The sequence below is a fragment of the Colletotrichum fructicola genome (genome assembly GCF_000319635.2).
Source record: "Colletotrichum fructicola Nara gc5 chromosome Unknown KSG_Nara_v1_contig04, whole genome shotgun sequence".
NCBI lineage: Eukaryota > Fungi > Ascomycota > Sordariomycetes > Glomerellales > Glomerellaceae > Colletotrichum > Colletotrichum fructicola.
Window position 1 is genome coordinate 6110974 of NW_027094054.1, and position 19074 is coordinate 6130047.

The window sequence follows — 19074 nt, forward strand, 5'->3', positions numbered from 1 at the left end:
GACAATGGTACCAGGGAGACCACTTGCTGCGGGAGGGATTGTGTAAGTCGTAGGAATAGGACCCGCAGAGATGACGGTCGTATATTGGATCGCGGGGTCGATGAGCAAGTCCGAAGAAGTTGCTGACGGCACAATGACAACTGTACCAAGAGAGCCGCTAACAGCCGGAGTGATTGTGAAAGTCGTCGGAACAGGACCCGCAGAGAAGACAGTGGTGAATTGCAGGGCGGGGTCAACGAGCAAGTCTGACGAGGTTGCTGATGGAACAACAACCACCGTGCCAGGAAGACCACTGACTGCCGGAGGAAGTGTGTAGGTGGTAGGAACGGGACCAGCGGAGAATACGGTGGTGTACTCGGGAGCCGGGTCGACGAGCAGGTCCGAAGAAGTCGTCGAGGGGACGACCACGACTGTGCCTGGCAACCCACTGGATGCTGGAGCAAGAGTGAAGGTCGTCGGGATGGGGCCAGCAGAGAACACAGTGGTGTATTCGAGAGCAGGGTCGACAAGCAAGTCCGAAGAGGTTGCTGAAGGAACGATCACAACCGTGCCTGGCAGTCCGCCGACTGCAGGGGGCAGGGTGAAGGTTGTCGGGATAGGACCAGCAGAGAACATAGTAGTGAGTGAAAGTGCCGGATCAATGGGAAGGTCCGAAGATGCTGTCGGGACCACGATGATAGTGCCGAGGTCTCCAGAAATAGCTGGCAAAATTGTAAGAGTCGTAGGGACTGGGCCGGCCGAGAAGACTGTGGTGAATGACAGAGCCGGGTCGACAGCCAGGTCTGAGGATGTGGTCGGAACGATCACAACAGTACCGGTTTCGCCCAGAGAAGCCGGGAGAAGGGTGAAAGTAGTCGGGACGGGGCCAGCTGAGGTGACCGTGATGAAAGCACTAGGACTGGCACCCAAAGTGGGAGTCTCGACGATAACGGTTGCCAAATCACCAAGAACGGATGGCAGAATAGTTCTTGTAGCCAAAGCCGGGCCTCCCGTGGTAATAGTGGTGTATGTAACTCCAGGGATGCTTGTGGCCGTGGCCTCGGAGACAATGACCGAGACCACTCCATCGGGACCGGTAACAATGTTGGTGGCGGGGAGGACTCCAGTGCCTGGGATGGTGGTGAAGACGGTGGTGGCCGCGGTTGGCGTGATTGTAGGCTCACCAGAGGTGTCAGGGTCGAGGAAGATGACGGAGACGATGCCATCAGCGCCGGTGACCGTGGTGGTCGCGGGCAAGAGACCAGTGCCAGGTGCCGTGGTAAAGACGGTAGTCGGTGCGCCTGGTGCAGCCGTTGTGGGTGTTTGGAAGATGACCGAAACGATGCCATCTGCGCCCGTAACGGTCGTGGCCTCGGGAAGCAGACCGGTGCCAGGAACGGTGGTAAAGATGGTCGTGGGAAGACCTCCTGAAGTGACTGTGGGTGCCTCGAAAATGACTGAAACCACTCCATCGGTTCCGGTGACTGTGAGTGTTGCAGGGAGAGCACCAGTTCCAGGGATCGTGGTAAAGACCGTGGGCAGCTCGCCCGAGGTCGTGGGAGTCTGGAAGATGACAGAGACGACGCCATCGGCACCAGTGACTGTAGTTGCTGTAGGAAGCAATCCAGTCCCGGGTACCGTGGTGAAGACGGTAATGGGAATGGCGGTCGCCGAGACAGTAGGAGTCTCGAAAATGACAGACACAATTCCATCTGCACCAGTAATGGTGGTGGCCGTCGGAAGAAGGCCAGTTCCCGGAATGGTGGTGAAGACGGTGCCTCCAGAAGTCACGCCAATCGTGGGAGTCTCGACAATCACAGACACGATACCATCAGTGCCGGTAACCGTGGTAGTAGTCGGAATAAGACCAGTACCAGGAGCGGTAGTGAAGATGGTGCCTCCAATTGAGCTGACTTCGGCAGTCGGCGTCTGGATGATGACAAGACCAATGTCATCAAGACCAGTAGGCAAGATCGTGGTGGTAGACGGAATGAGACCGGAGTATCCGCTTGTGATGGTAGAGAAGGCTCCCGGAACATCGATGATGACTGTGGGACCACCAGTGCCAATTGGCGATACCGTGGTCGTTCCTGCAGAAGTTGCTCCAAAGCGCGTTGAGGTGATCTCGAACAGCGCCTCTGGAACTTGAACAAGCACGGTAGTTGGGTCGCCAATGTTGACTGGAGTCTGGGTCTGGATCAAAGTAACCGAGCCTGCATAAGGAGTGGTGACGGTGGTGATCGCGCCAATTGTAGGCGTTGACAGCGCTGTGGGAGTCGAGAGAGCTGGAACCTGTACCATGACGGTCTGAATGCCGTCGAGACCGATGGACATTGTTGACGTACGCACAGATGACAGGCCTGGGATCGAGGTTGTGACCAAGAAGAGTCGCCGAGGAACCGCGACGAGCACCGTGACTGGGTCACTGAGACGAGAGGGCGACAACGTCGTTGTGATGAAAGCAGAACCAGTCATGCTCGGGTCGAACGATGTGACCGTGACAGTTCCGCCTGAGCCGGTAAGTGAAGGCGTGGTGACTGTCGGCGCCGTGATGGGCCCTGCCGCAGTCGGGATCTGGGCGAGGACGGTGCCAGGAAGGCCAGAAGCTGCGGGTGCAATAGTCTGGAACAAAGTGATAGAACCATCGTAGCCAGTCGTAACCGTGATGTACGAGATGATGTTCTCGGTAACCGAAGTCGGCAGAGTGGCCGCGGTGCTGGGTACCAGAACGACAGCAGTGGCGAGTCCATCGATGCCGGTGACGGATCCAAGCTGGGTCTGGACGATTGAGCCATCGTAACCACTTGTGACGGTGGTGTATGATAAGCCAGGGACACTGGTAGTAGCCGAAGGATCGACGGTAATCGTGGGAGTGGCACCCGGTCCGAGGGAAGGCAAGCCAAGAGAGATCGAGATATCGATACTGATTTTAGGAACTTGCACAAGAACCGTTGCGAGACCATCAAGACCAAGGATTGAGCCGATGAGCGTCTGGAGAAACGAGCCATCGTAAGTCTCAGTGACAGTGGTGTACGAGATGCCGGGCACGCTAGTTCCTGACGTCGCCGGTGCGACTGTGATTGATCCAGTAGGAACCTGCACAATGACGGTAGCAAGACCGTCTGCACCCGTGGCTGATCCAATAAGGGTTTGCAGGACCGAGCCGTCATATCCGCTCGTGATGGTGGTATAGTCAAGACTAGGCAGAGCAGTGATCGTGGGAGTCTGGACGACGACAGTGACGAGACCATCAGGGCCAGTGACCGAGTCAGTTTGGGTAGCGATGACCGAGCCTGGGTATCCAGTTGTGATCGTAATGAATAAAGCAGGGTCGCCAGATTCAGTAGCGCTTGCGCTGTCGGACGGGAGAACTGTAAGCGTTCCAGTTGGCTGCAAAACGATAACAGTAGCGAGACCATCTGCGCCGGTGGTGATACCAGTCTGCGTAAGCAGTAGAGAACCGTCGTATCCACTGGTAAGAGTAGTGTACTGGGTCGCACCAGAGAGAACATCGGACGGCACCTGGACGACAACAGTACCCAACTCAGGAATACCTGTACCAGCCGGAGCGAGAGTGGTGGTCAAGGTGACCGAGCCGGGATAAGCGCTTGTGAGAGTCGTGTACAGAGCGCCAAGAGGGTCCGTAGAGGTAGGAACCTGGACAACGACTGTCTGGACCGGAACGCCGCCGACTGTACCAATGGGAAGGCTCGTCGTCTGGGTAAGAAATCCGTCGTAACCACTGGTGATAGTGGTGAACTGGATTCCGTCGGAGACTGTGGCAGTAGGGACCTGCACAACCACGGTCTGGATGGGAAGACCTCCAACAGTAGCAACAGGCAAGGTGGTTGTCTGCGTAACTGAGCCATCGTAGCCACTTGTAAGAGTGGTAAGGAAAACACCGGGCAGAGCTGTCTGAGTCGGTACTTGAACAATAACAGACCGGATTGTCGATCCATCAATGGTAACCGCAGGCAATGTTGTTGTCAAGGTCACAGAACCGTCATAGCCATTTGTCAAAGTGACGAGGAGATCATCAAGATCAATCGAGTCGGTCGGCACAAGGGTAGGAACCTGCGCGATCACAGTTTGAATCGTCGAACCATCAATAGTTGCAACGGGCAGAGTGGTGAGTTGAGTAATTGAGCCATCGTAGCCACTTGTGACGGTGGTAAGGAAGACTCCGGGATCGACAGTAGCGCTGGGGACTTGTACGACGACTGTTCCGAGATCTCCAGGATTCGCGGGCGCCAAGGTGGTGGTCTGAGGGACCAAACCAGTGTAGCCGCTGGTGATGGTAGTATAAGAAGCAGCCAAAGGATCGGAAGTAGCACTCGCGGGGATTTGAACAATGACAGTTCCAAGACCAGATGGGTCGGTAACGTCTGGTGGCAGGGTCGTGGTGAGCGGAATGGAGCCGTCGTGCGTGCTGAAGATTGTGGTGAAAGACGCAGGCAAAACACCGTCTGTTGATGTTGGCAGGGCATTCCCCGTAGACGTGGCGAGGATATCCGGAAGCTGGACAATGACAGTGCCGAGACCAGATGGGTCGGTTGCAGCAGGCGGCAAAGTAGTTGTCAAGGTAACTGAGCCAGGGTACGTGCTGAAAATGGTTGTGAACGAAGCGGCAAGAGGATCAGTCGCGGAAGACGCCAAGTCGCCTGGAACCTGTACGATGACTGTTCGGATGCCACTTGGGTCCGCAACGTCAGGCAGAGCCGTAGAAGTGAGAGTCACGGAGCCAGCGTATGTCGACGTCACGGTGGTGAAAATATCGCCCAAAATGTCTGTCGATGTGGCTTGATCGCCAGGAACTTGCACAATGACTGTTCTAATGCCAGTGGGGTCTGCAGGATTAGGGAGTGCTGTGGATGTAAGAGTAATCGAACCAGCGTAAGTCGAAGTGACTGTCGTAAACAGGTCACCCAACAGATCTGTACTTGCCGCAAGATCTCCAGGAATCTGAACAATGATGGAGATAATCGGGGTGGGATCAGCAGGATTGGGCAGGGCCGTAGAAATAAGAGTAACCGAACCGGCGTACGTCGATGTTACTGTCGTGAACAACTCACCCAAGCTGCCAGTGCTCAATGGAAGCTGGGTAGGCACCTGTACAATAACCGTGCCGAGACCGGCAAGGTCAGTCGCATCAGGCAGCAGAGTTGTGGTCAAGGTGACCGAACCGTCGTAGCCGCTGGTGACAGTAGTAAAGGCAGTGGCCAGCGCGCTTGGAACTTGGACAATGACAGTGCCAATTTCACCGAGGCCAGTTCCTGTAGGCAAGGCCGTCGTGGTCTGAATGATGCTGCCATCGTATGTGGTGGTGATGGTAGTAAAGACAGCTGTGACGGACAGGACAGGGGTGCTGATGAGGGAAGCAGGCTGAAGGATGATGACAGTGCCGATATCGCCAGGATTGGCCGGAGCAATCGTCGACGTGGCCACGGCAGACCCATCATAAGTGCTGATGATTGTTGTGAAATCAGCCGTTGGAGTGGCGATGGGCTCGTAGAAGATGATGGTGCCAACAGCGTCGGTGCCAGAAGGTGCCAAAGTCGAAACAAGGGGCTCCAAGCCACTGTAAGTGCTGGTGAGAGTGACATAGGAAGAGACTCCGGGGATGGAGACGCTTGCGCTTGGTACGAGAACCACAACAGTTCCAATAGTGTCAGTTCCTGCAGCTGCCAAGGTAGAGGTTGTGAGAGACGATCCATCGTACGTGCTGATGACCGTGGTGTAGGATGGGAGGTCCGAGGTTGTACCAAGGAGATCCGGGTCGAAAATGACGACAATGCCGGGATCGCCAGTGACAGTCGGCAAGATTGTTGTAGTCGACGTAACGGATCCAACACCAGGGCTAGTGATGGTTGTGAATGCAAGCGGTTGAGTGGCCGTGGGCTCAAGAATGATAACCGTCCCGTCGGTGTCGGTTCCGGTAGGGAAGATGGTGGTGGCAGACGGTACCAGACCGGTGTATCCGCTGGTGATAGTGGCAAAGTTGAAGGTGGGAGTGCTTCCGTCCGTGGCAGTGGGCACCAAAATGATGACTTGGCCAAGTGTCTCGGTGCCAGTAGGCAGGATGGTTGTCGCAGATGGCACGAGACCGGAGTAGCCACTCGTAAGCGTGACGAACAGCGTCGGGTCACCACCAGCTCCTGATGAGGCTGGCTCGAGAATGATAATGGTACCTTCATCGTTGTCACCGGTCGGGAAGACCGTGGTGGCGGAGGGAAGAGCACCAGTGTATGCGCTTGTGATGGTCGCGAACGAGATGCTTCTGGTGGGAGCAGAGGGGACGCCAGTAATGCCGGGAACGAAGATGACAGTGGCACCAGGCTCACCAGAGGGACCCCCTGGGAGCGTGGAGGTTAAGGTAATCGAGCCATCATACGTGCTTGTGAGCAAGTTTGGCAGGGCGTCGGTGATGCCCGGAACATAGACGACAGTAGACGGAGCCTCGCCATTCGGGCCAGCAGGGAATGTGCTGGTGAGAGTGACTGATCCGCCGTACGTGGTGGTGAGGATATCTCCGAGGGCCGCAGTAGCACTTGGAACCAAAACGATGACTGCAGAAGAGCCAGGCGGCCCAAACGGAACGGTCGTTGTCAGGGTCACAGAGCCAGGGTATGTGCTTGTCAAGACATCCAGTGCGGGAACAGTTGGGCTGGGTACAAGAACGACAGTCGCGCCAGGCAAGCCATCGGTACCAACGGGAAGTGTGGTTGTTGAGATGATCGATCCGTCGTAAGTGCTGGTAAGAAGTCCACCACCTGGAAGGCCAGTGGCAGTCGGCACGAGAACGACGGTCTGCACAGGATCGCCCGAGGCATCCAAGATGGTTGAGGTCAACGTCACAGAACCATCGTAGCCGCTTGTCAACACTCCAGGATCCGGGAGAGCGGAAGACCCCGGCACGAAGATTGCCGTTTGAATGGGGTTTCCAGATGGGTCCAAAATTGTCGATGTCAATGTGATGGATCCATCGTAAGTGCTCGTGGGAAGACCAATGTTTGGTAAGCTGGTAGCTCCTGGCACAAAGACAGCAGTCTGGATGGGGTTTCCAGAGGCATCCAAGATCGTTGATGTCAATGTGACAGAGCCATCGTACGTGCTGGTAGGAAGCCCGTTGTTTGCCAAGCTCGTAAGGCCTGGTACAAATACTGCGGTCTCAACAGGGTTGCCTGAAGCATCCAGAATAGTTGAAGTCAGTGTGACGGAGCCGTCATAAGTACTCGTTGGTAGACCGGTGGCCAGCAAGCTAGACACGCCGGGCACAAAGATAGCCGTCTGGATAGGATTTCCAGACGCATCCAGGATGGTTGAAGTCAGAGTGACAGAGCCATCATAGGTGCTGGTGGGAAGATCCAGGCTGGGTAGTGCAGTCGATTCGGGAACGAAAATTGCCGTCAAGACGGGGTTACCAGAAGGATCCAAGATAGTGGAGGTCAAGGTAACAGATCCATCGTAGGTGCTAGTGGGAAGCACGTTGGGCAAGCCAGTGACAGTCGGGATGAAAACCGCGGTCTGAATCGGATTGCCAGATGCGTCCAAGATGGTGGAAGTGAGAGTGACAGATCCATCATAGAAGCTTGTTGGGGGCACGTCGGGCAGGCCCGTGATCGTCGGAACGAATACGGCAGTCTGGATCGGGTTGCCTGAAGGGTCCAAGATCGTCGACGTCAAGGTCACAGATCCGTCGTAGAAGCTGGTCGGAAGAACGTTCGGCAAGCCAGTGATAGACGGCACGAAGACCGCAGTTTCAACTGGGTTTCCAGACGCGTCAAGAATTGTGGAAGTTAGAGTCACCGAACCATCGTAGAAGCTGGTTGGCAGGGCACCTGGAAGGCCAGTGTTACTTGGCACAAACACGGCAGTCTGGATTGGGTTTCCGGACGCGTCCAAAATAGTAGACGTCAACGTCACCGATCCATCGTAAAGGCTGGTCAGCAATGCGCCAGGTGCACTAGGCAATCCGGTGATGCTTGGAACGAAGACAGCCGTTTGAATCGGGTTACCCGACGCGTCAAGAATGGTCGATGTAAGCGTTATAGATCCATCGTAAAGACTCGTTGGCAGGACACCCGGTAGGCCAGTGGCGCTTGGCACGAACACAGCCGTTTGAACAGGGTTTCCGGAAGCATCAAGAATGGTGGATGTAAGCGTAACAGACCCGTCATATAGACTTGTTGGCAAAACATCGGGTAGACCGGTGATGCTTGGTACAAATACAGCCGTTTCAACTGGGTTACCAGAAGCATCGAGGATAGTTGACGTGACAGTGATCGACCCGTCATAAAGACTGGTTGGGAGGACACCAGGAAGGCCAGTAACGCTAGGCACACCGCTCGGCACGAAGATCGCGGTTTGGACAGGATTACCCGAGGCATCGAGTATAGTTGATGTCACCGTAATTGACCCGTCGTAAAGGCTCGTGGGCAAAGCGGTAGGAAGACCGGTAATGTTTGGCACGAAGACTGCAGTTTGAATAGGGTTGCCTGAAGCATCGAGAATGGTCGATGTGACGGTGATGGACCCATCGTACAGACTTGTTGGCAATTGGGGAATGCCAGTGACGCTGGGAACAAAGACGGCCGTCTCAACTGGGTTTCCGGAGGCGTCCAAGATGGTTGATGTCAATGTGATCGAGCCATCGTAGAGGCTGGTCGGCAGTTGAGGAACACCCGTGATACTTGGGACGAACACAGCGGTCCCGACGGGGTTTTCGGAAGTATCCAGAATTGTCGACGTTAAGGTTACGGATCCATCATAGAAGCTTGTTGGCAATGCGGGCAAGGCAGTTGAGCCTGGGACGAAGATTGCAGTAAGAACAGGGTTGCCAGACGGGTCCAGGATTGTCGAGGTTACGGTGACAGAGCCGTCGTAAGTGCTTGTAGGCAAAGTAGGAACAGCAGTAGGCAAACCGATTGAGCTTGGGACGAGAACCAAGGTCTCGATAGGATCACCTGCGCTGTTGAGAATTGTCGAGGTGATCTCAACTGAGCCATCGTAAGTGCTCGTAAGGATATTAGGGAGCGCCGGTGTCGCCGTAATGCCGGGAACAAGAACAATCGTGGCACCAGGAAGGCCGTCAGTTCCAGCCGGCAGTGTCGTGGTTGAAATGACTGAGCCGTCGTAAGTGCTTGTGAAAAGACCGCCAGCTGACACAACGGTTGTTGGGCGAGGGATGAAGATGATCGTCGCTCCAGGGTCGCCAGCAGTTCCTGCAGGTAGGATGGAAGTGAAAGTACTCTGTCCATCGTAAAGACTGGTGAAAACATTCGGGAGTGCTGGGGCCCCCGTGATGCTGGGGACCAGGACAACGGTGGCTCCAGGCAGACCATCGGTTCCAACGGGGAGTGTAGTTGTCGAGATGACTGAGCCTCCGTAAGTGCTTGTGAGCAAGCCGCCAGCCGGCAAAGTTGGATCGACACTGGGTACAAGAATGACTGTCTGATCTGGGAGGCCTGAAGCACCTGGAATGACAGAGTTAAGGGTGACAGAGCCGTCGTAGGTGCTGGTGATAAGACCACCTAGCGTAGGGGTCGCGCTCGGCACTAGGATGATCGTTTCGTCAGGCAGACCGGTGACTCCAGGGATGACAGAAGTGAGCGTGATAGAGCCGTCGTAAGTGCTGGTAAGAAGGCCACCAGCTGGCAGACTCGGCACAGCACTAGGTACGAGGACGATCGTCTCATCAGGCAACCCAGTGACACCAGGAATCACGGATGTGACAGTAATAGATCCATCATAAGTGCTTGTGAGAATGTTTGGTAACGCCAGCGAATCGGTCAGATCAGGAACCAGCACAATGGTCTCATCTGGCGCGCCCGAAGCTCCTGGAATGACGGATGTGAGGGTGACAGAACCGGCATAAGTACTGGTGAGGAGATTGGGCAATGATGGAGCAGCGGTAATGCCAGGGACGAACACAATGGTGTCGTCCGGCAGGCCCGAAACACCCGGGACCATGGACGTGAAAGTGATGGAGCCGTCATAGGTGCTTGTAAAGAGATTGGGCAAAGCCGGCGCGCCAGTGACACTGGGGATGAGGACAAGGGTTTGGTCTGGCAAGCCAGAAACCCCTGGGATCGTCGTTGTGAGTGTGACCGATCCGTCGTACAGGCTCGTCGCCAATCCGCCGACTGCACTCGTGGGGAGGGCAGGGTCGGTTATTGAAGGCACCAGCACAACAGTCTGGTCTGGCAGGCCAGAGGCTCCGGGGATAGTAGTCGTAAGGGTAATCGACCCATCGTACAAGCGAGTGACTAGTCCGCCGATAGCACTTGTCGGGACAGCCGGAGCTGTAATCGAAGGGACTAAGACGACGGTTTGATCTGGCAAGCCAGATACGCCAGGAAGAGTGGTTGTAAGCGTAATCGACCCATCGTACAAGCTGGTGAGCACTGCTCCGAGGGCAGGGTCCGTAATCGAAGGTACAAGCACAAGAGTCTCATCTGGGAATCCAGAAGTGCCCGGAATGGTGGTAGTCAAAGTGATTGAACCATCATAGAAACTCGTAACCAAGCCTCCAGCAACACTGGTAGGAACGGCTGGAGCCGTAAGGGACGGTAGGAAGATGATCGTATCGTCTGGTAGGCCAGAGACACCAGGAATGGTTGAGGTGAAGGTGATTGAGCCGTCGTAGAGGCTCGTGGCCAAACCTCCAACACCTCCAGCCGCGCTGGTAGGGTCCACGGGGCTAGTGACGGTCGGAAGGAACACGACAGTCTCATCGGGCAAACCAGATACGCCAGGGATGGTAGATGTGAAGGTAATCGAGCCATCATAGAGACTTGTCACTAAGCCGCCAGGCGTAACCGAGGGCACTGCTGGAGCCGTAATGCTAGGAACAAAGATAATGGTCGCTCCAGGCAGTCCAGAAACTTCGGGCAGAGTCGAAGTGAAAGTAATGGAGCCGCCGTACGTGCTTGTGTATAAGCCCGCCTCGAGAGCGGTAGGCGCAGGTGTGGGAAGACCCCCCAAGTCAGAGCTGGGAAGAGCTCCAGCACTTGGGACGTAAACAATGGTATCATCAGACAGACCGGATGCGCCCGGAATTGTGGACGTAAAGGTGACGGAGCCATCATAGAAACTGGTGATTGGACCTGTTGGGGCTGCTGTTGGCTGGCCTGTGATGGTAGGGACGAAGACGATAGTCTCATCTGGCTGACCCGAGACACCAGGAATCGTTGATGTCAAAGTGACAGAACCATCGTAGAAGCTCGTCACCAAGCCCTGGCTCAAGGCTGTTGGAAGCGATGTAGGGAGACCTGGGGTACTTGGAATGAAAACGACAGTTTCATCGGGCAGGCCAGAAACACCAGGAAGAGTCGAGGTGAAAGTAATGGAACCATCGTACAAGCTGGTCACGAGCCCTTGACCCAAAGCCGTAGGTGTCGCTGTGGGCAAACCTGGAAGGCTAGGAACGAAGATGATAGTCGCGCCAGGTAATCCAATAGTATAGGGAGGAATCGTCAAAGCGAACGTGATTGATCCATCGTAAGTGCTCGTGTATACTCCAGGGGCCAGAGTCGTGCCCGGTAGAGATGGCTGGGGCGTAACGCCAGGAACAAGAACGAGGGTCTGGTCGGGCAATCCCGACACGCCAGGGATTGTGGTGGTAAGGGTAACCGAACCATCATAGAAACTGGTGACCAGCGCAGGCAAGCCTCCGGCGCCGCCAGTAGCAGCTGGGTCGGCCGTGATGCTTGGCACCAAGACAAGAGTCTGGTCAGGAAGACCAGACACGCCAGGGATTGTGGTCGTAAGGGTGACCGAACCGTCGTAAAAGCTGGTAGACAATCCCGGGATGCTTGCCGCTGGTGTAACACTCGGAATGAGGACGACTGTCTCTGGAAGACCGGAGACACCAGGTATCGTGGTAGTCAGTGTGACTGAGCCATCATAGAAACTAGTAATGAGAGCAGGCAATTCACTGGCCCCGTCGTCAGGGAGGCTGGCAGTCGGCGTGACACTCGGGATGAGGACAAGAGTCTCATCAGGAAGACCCGTCACTCCAGGGATGATAGTGGTGAGAGTAACCGAGCCATCGTAGAAACTGGTCACCAAGCCTGGAACTCCACCAGCTCCGCCACCCGGAAGGCTCACCGTCGGCGTGATACTTGGGATAAGGATCACAGTTTGGTCTGGGAGACCCGAGACTCCAGGCAGCGTAGTTGTAAGAGTGACGGAGCCATCGTACAGACTGGTGATTAGATTAGGCAAGACACTAGCACCATCATCCGGCAAAATCGCCGTAGGCGTGATGCTGGGAATGAGAACTAGGGTCTCGTCAGGAGCTCCTGAAACCCCGGGAATGGTAGTCGAGAGGGTGATGGAACCATCGTAAAGGCTGGTGATAAGTCCTGGCAGACCACCAGCGCCACCGCCCGGCAAGGTCGCCGTGGGTGTAATGCTGGGAACAAGTACCAGGGTCTGGTCTGGGAGACCTGATACTCCCGGAATAGTTGTAGTCAGAGTCACCGATCCATCGTAAAGGCTTGTAGAGAGAGCGGGAAGTCCAGCACCGCCACCAGAACCACCGCTGGTGGCTTCCGGGACGCTGACTGTGGGGGTCGCGCTCGGAATAAGCACAATGACGGTAGCCGGGTCATTGATGTTGGCGGGGAGAACAGTCGTCGTCGCAGGTACCAAGCCGGTATAGGTCGAAAGCACGGTTGTAAAGGCACCTGTGTCTAAAACCACGCTCGTCGGGATGTAGACAATGACAGTGCCTGGGTCGCCAGGGTTGGCGGGTGAAGCAATGGCAGTCGAGATGACGGATCCGGGGTAAGCGGAGGTGACAGTAGTCAAGGCAGGGCCAGGTGTGATTGTCGGCGAAGCCAAGACATCGCTCGGAACGTAGACAATGACAGTTCCGGTTGGATCGGAGCCGGAAGGCAGCTGAGTCTCGATGGAGGTGATGGAACCTCCATAGGTAGACGTAATGGTCTCGAACAATGCTCCAGGTGAGCCAGTAGCACCGGGAGAGGCAGCGCTACTCGGAACCAGGACAACAAGAGTGCCCTGGGAGTTGGTTCCCGTCGGCACAATCGTTGAAGTTGAAAGAATGGAGCCTGCGTACGTGCTCGTAAGAGTCGCAAAGACAGGATCTCCTCCAGATGCATCAGGGCTTGCCGTGGAGCTTGGCACCAAGACCACAAGAGTACCCACGGTGTCAGTGCCGCTAGGAGCGAGCGTGAATGTGGTGGGCACCGATCCTGAGTAGGTGCTAGTAAGAGTAGCAAATTCCACGCTCGGAGACGCGGCGGGAGTGATGGATGCGCCAACGGATGGGTCGGGAGCGGACGTAGGAGCGGCAGTGGGTTCGGGGGTATAAATAATGACCATGCCGATGACCTCGCTTGCACTTGTCGTAGGGCTGGTGGTCGTGGACAGACCATTTGCAGTCCAGCCAACAGTCGTTGTGATGAATCTGGCAAATCGAGGAGCAAAGACGATGACGTTGCCCACAGCCTGCGTGCCGGTAGGGAACGTGGTTTCCGTGGATGTGCCCGTTGAATCCCATAGCGTAGTCGTCGTGATGAAGCTGATTCCAGGGGTAGCAGTGACATCAGGGGCCGTGGGAGTAACTCCAGATGCGGTGGCGGTATCGCCGCCGTCAGCCGTGGGAGTCTGGATAAGGACCAGGCCAACAGTTTCGGTTCCCGTAGGAAGGATTGTGGTGGTTTGAGTTCCCACTCCCGAGTACCCGGTAGACACCGTGATGTAGGAGATGGCAGGGTCGGCGGTCGGCGCAGGAGTAGATGTAGGGACTTGAATGATGACAGCGCCAACGGTGTCGGTTCCAGACGGCAGCAGTGTGGTCGTAGTAGGAACCAAGCCAGTGTATCCGACAGTGGTGGTGAAGAACGAAGCCGGAAGAGGTGTCTGGATAATGACGGTGCCTGGGTCTCCTGGGTTTGCGGGAGCGACAGTCGTCGTCGCAATACCAGAACCGAAGTACCCGCTTGAAACAGTGACGTACGAAGCGATCGGGTCCTGCACAATGACCGTCGCGATGCCATTGGGATCCGTGGCAGCCGGGGGGATAGTGATGGTGGTCGGCACTGATCCCGTGAAGGGCAGAGTCTGCGTGGTGAAACCAGTGGCTGTGATGGTGTTGCTCTGTCCAGACGGTAAGGGGGTCTGGATCAGAACAGTGCCGATCGGGTTGCCGCTGCTGGGGAACAAGGTCAGAGTGGCAATCGTAGGACCAGGGTACCCGATGGTCAAAGTAATGAAGAGAATTGGCTCCACGGTGACTGTTGGAGATGGCGCGGCACCGGCAGCGTCGCTGGGTGTGAGCACGACCAAGGTTGTCGGGTCTCCGACGTTTGAAGGAGTCAAGGTCAGAGTTGACGTGACAGATCCAGCGTAGCCGCTGCTCAAGAAGACGGGCTCGATGAGACCACCACCGGCACCGCTGCCTCCGGTCTGACTGGCAACAGCAGTTGGAGTCTGGACCAGGACAGTTCCAATGGACTGAGTACCAGTCGGGAGGATGGTGACCGTTGTCGGCACAGAGCCAGTATACCCAGTGGTGGCTACGACAAATCCACTTGGGATGATCTGAGGCTCAACTGTAGGTGTCTGGATAAAGACAGTGCCGGGGTTGGTTCCCGACGGCTGAATAGTGACGGTGGTTGGGACAGATCCAGTGTAGCCGGTCGTTGATACCACGAAGCCGGTTGGAACCTGAGCAGGGTCGACGATGACAGTCGGGGTCTGGACAATGACAGAACCTGGGTTGGTTCCTGAGGGCTCGACAGTCACCGTTGTCGGCACAAGACCAGTGTAACCAGTCGTTGTGAGGACGAATCCTGAGGGGACCGAGGCTGGTAGAACAGTTGGAGTCTGGACCAGGACGGTGCCTGGGTTCGTGCCAGACGGCTGGATGGTGATAGTGGTTGGGACTAAGCCGGTGTATCCGGTAGTAGTAAGGACGAATCCAGTCGGAACCAGCGTTGCGGGTTCGACGGTAGGTGTCTGGACCAACACAGTTCCTGGGTTTGTACCAGAGGGCTGGATCGTGATAGTAGTCGGGACTGAACCGGTGTAGCCAGCAGTGGTGAGAACAAATCCAGTCGGAACCAAAGTCGCTGGGTCGACTGTAGGTGTTTGAACCAAGACGGTGCCGGGATTGGTGCCCGACGGCTGGATCGTGATAGTTGTGGGAACCAAGCCGGTGTAGCCAGCGGTAGTGAGAGCAAAACCAGTCGGAACAACCGGAGGTGAGGTCGCAACAGCACCGGCAGTAGGAGTCTGGATCAAGACGGTGCCAACAGAAGCAGTGCCAGTAGGCAAGATCGTGGAGATGGCAGTCACGGATCCAGTATATCCAGTGAAGAACGTGACGAAGTCGGCCGGTTGGACGGAGGGAGATGCGAAAGGACCAGTGGTAGGAGTCTGGACGACAACAATACCAGCAGTCTGAGCACCAGTGGCTGAGAATGTGATGGTGGTCGGCACGGAACCAGAGAATCCAGCCGTGATGGTCGTGAGAGCTTGTGTAAGAGCAGGATCAGGGGTAACACCAACAGTAGGGACACCACCTCCGCCGCCGCCACCGCCGCCTCCTCCACCTTGAGTAGGTGTCTGGATCAGAACAGTTCCAACCGAGTTGGTGCCTGCGGGCAGAATGGTGGTCGTCAGAGGGACAGTTCCAGTGTAACCCGTCGCGAGGGTGACGAAGGACTGAGGCTGGTTAGGTCCCGGAGAGCCGGTAAGTGACACCGGAGTCTGAACAATGACGGAGCCGGGGTTGGTTCCGCTTGGTAAAATCGTAGTCGTCGTCGGGGCCAGCAAGCCTGGAAGACCGACAGTAGATGTGGCGACGATGTCAATGAGAGGATCGCCCGGGTCCGATGCGGCCGGGTCTGCCGGCGTGGTGACCTGAACTCCACCTCCAGGGAAGATGGGGGTCTGAACAACCACGGTACCAACTGTGTTGGTTCCAGTAGGCTGGAGCGTAATTGTGGTCGGGGCAGATCCGGTAAAGCCCTGAGTGATGCTCGTGAAGATCTGAGCCGGGACAGCCGGGGTGGACTGCAAAGGGTTGACGAATGGAGTTTCAACAACCACGATACCAGAGCCACCCGAAGAGGGCTGCACGGTGATCGTGTTGGGTGCCGTGCCAGTGAAACCAACCGTCGTGGTATCGAGGATGTTCACCAGGGGAGTCTGAACCAAGACAACGCCGAGGGTGTTGGTTCCCGTCGGCGGCAGAGTCGTGGTGGTGGGCGTTGAGCCGGTGTACCCCTGGAAGAGGGTCGTGAAAAGACCAGCGCCAGGAACAGCAGTCGGCGCGACAGTCGGTGTCTGAATGACAACAAGACCTGGGTTGGTACCCGTGGGAAGGAAGACTACGGTGTTTGAGTCTGACCCGGCTTGAGTCAGGGTGAGGAAAGATCCCAAGTTAAGACCAGTAGGCAGAGCAATGGGGCCGCCAATGGTGATTCCGGGGATGACGATGGTCTGTCCTCCGATGGTGATGCCAGGGAGCAGAGGGCCGCCCGGCGTCGGGACAACACCTGCGGTGGGAGCTGTGACTTGCGCAGCTGGCGTGAACTGGGCAGATGGCACCTGAACCAGAACGGTTCCAACGCTGCCGGTGCCAGAGGGAAGCAAGATGTTGGTCTCGGGAGTCTCTCCGGGAAAGGGAGTTGTCACAGTCACGAATGGCACACCGGCGGGCAGGCTGATGCCTGAAGCGGGTGGCGTAAACTGAGCAGCTGGGACTTCAACGAGAACAGTTCCTGTGGGGTTAGTACCAGATGGGAGCAATACATTAGTCTGAGGAGTCTCTCCTGCGAAGGGGCTCGTGACCGTCACGAAAGGTACACCGGCGGGCAGTGAGGGACCGGCACCTGCTGCGTTAGTAGGGGTCAAGACGACAACTGTACCAATGCTGTTTGGAGCAACAGGGGGAACGGTGAAGGTGGTGGGAGTTGCGCCGCTGAATCCGGACTGGATGGTCGTGAACGCCCCCGGTAGGAAGGGTTCAGCAAGAACAGTGTCTTGGCCTGCTCCAGGAGTTGCTACACCTCCGGGAGTCGCAGCACCACCAGGAGTAACATCGGGAGCGACACCAGGAGTCACACCGGGAATGACTCCGGGAGAAATACCAGGAACGACACCGGGAGTGACGCCGGGAACAACACCAGGAGTAACACCGGGGTCGACACCGGCCGTTTGAGCAGGTTGAAGAACAACGACAGTACTAGGATCAACGGAGTTCGCTGGAGGAATGGTAACAGTCAGGGGGCTGTTACCGTTGATGACTCCAGAGACCGTAGTCAACTGAGCCGGGTTGACTACGGGAGTTGCTGCTGCAGCACCAGATGGTAGCGGCGTCAGCACAAGAACAGTAGGAGCAGTGGGGACTGCTGCTCCTGGCTGAATGGTACCCGGCTGGAGAGTGACGGTCGTCGCGACAGTGACCGATGCTCCTTGAGTGATGGTCGTCGGCTGCTGCAGGATGTTGGTAGCAACAAAGTCGTTGGAAAAGGGGGTGAGAACCACGACTTGGCTGGCCGTCTGAGCTCCGGAAGGCGGCAATGTGACTGTAGTAGGCACAGAGCCACTGTACCCGCTGGTGATGGCAGCAGGAAGAACTTGGTTGGGAATTGGGTTGACTGAAGGTCCTGCTGTTGGCACAGGGGCGTTAGGTTGACCGGCGGTGTTGGCACCGGTTCCAGCCGGAGCAGCCGGGGCTGTAGGGTTCGCCTGGTTGTTTGTAGAGAAGCCAACGGGCAACTGCTCAACAACAGTCGCAAGCGAGTTATCACCAGCCGGGGCCAAGGTCAAGGTCTGGGGAGTAGTGCCGTTGAAGGCACCGCGAATCGTGACAAAGGACGCAGCCAGAGCAGCCGGTGCGGTCGTGGCCGGATCATCACCTCCCAAACCTGCTGCGATGATGACCGTTGCAGGGCCAGTAGCAGAAGAACCGCCCAATGGCAGAGTGATGGTGGCTCCGAGACCGGCAATGGCGAGCGCGTTTCTTGTGATGAAGTTGACAGGGCTCGCAGCCAGAGGAGTTTGCACAATGACGGTACCCAGCGAGGGGCTCGTCGAAGGCAAAATGGTCAGAGAAAGGGGGACGGAGCCAGAGACACCTCCTGAGGTGATGGTCGTGAAGGGGCCAGTGAAAGCAATCTGCGCTGGCTGGACGACAACAGTGCCAGTTTGGTCTGTTCCTTGAGGAGGAACCGTAAATGTCACTGCATTAGAACCGGTGTTTCCACCGGCCGTGATGGTCCTGAGCGGTCCAGCAAAAATGCCTGCGGAACCTGCGAGAGGAGTCTGAACGACTACGGCACCAACGCTTCCGGTTCCAGTGGGAACAATTGTGAATGTGTTGGTTCCCTCGATCCCTTGAGCACCTACTGTGGTCGTGAGAAGTCGCTCCAGGAAGTTTGCCTCGCCTCCAGGGGTCTGGATGATCTGCAAGACGTCTCCGCTGACTCCAGAGGCCGCCGCTGCAGCTCGGTTTCCGGCCAAGGTGATGGCTGAAGGCGAGACTCCAGCGTTTCCGAGAACGGTAATGACATTGTCGGGACCTGTCACGGTGACCGAGAATCTGTCAAAGGTCTGCGCGAAGACTGTGCCCTCGGTTCCAGAGGTAACAGTCAGGTTCCGAGGCACCCCATCAGCACCACCAACATTGACGGTGGTGTAGAACGCAGCAGGTAAAGCTCCTCCGGTGGGCAGAAGCGTCACCGGGACTGAAGCCGGGCTGGCCGGGGTCGCGCCGGGGTCGTTTGTTATCGGCGGGACAGAGTTACCCAAGCTGTTCAGGGCTTCGGTTAGGAGACGACTGGCATCCTCGGGAGAGCCGACGATTGTTGCCGCAGGGCTTCCAACCGTGGGTGTTGGCAGAATACCAGCTCCGGTCGTCGCGTCGGTGAGCGCAAAGGGGGTGAAGACGAGGTAAGTGCCAACGCCATCCGGGCCAGAGGGAAGCACAGTGATGGTGCTTGCCTCTGTCCCCGACTGGCCACCTCTTGTGATCGTGACGTATGCGTTGGGGAGAGATGAGATTCCCTCGATGATTCTGGCACAGCAAGTTAGTGTCATGTAAGTGTCCAGGTTGAA

At 56.6% G+C, this 19074-nt stretch overlaps 1 protein-coding gene across 1 annotated transcript in view; it reads right to left on the minus strand.

Annotated features, from left to right (window-relative positions):
• Window positions 1–19074, minus strand: part of CGGC5_v008604 (putative cell agglutination protein) — a gene marked incomplete at both ends in the record, with an annotated part of 29866 nt that overhangs the window by 10491 nt on the left and 301 nt on the right. Inside the window, 2 exons of the mRNA XM_066152040.1 lie at window positions 12–4844; window positions 4905–19033. Of these exons, the coding sequence (XP_066008719.1) occupies window positions 12–4844; window positions 4905–19033 (18962 nt within the window). The remainder of the gene's footprint in view (window positions 1–11; window positions 4845–4904; window positions 19034–19074) is intronic.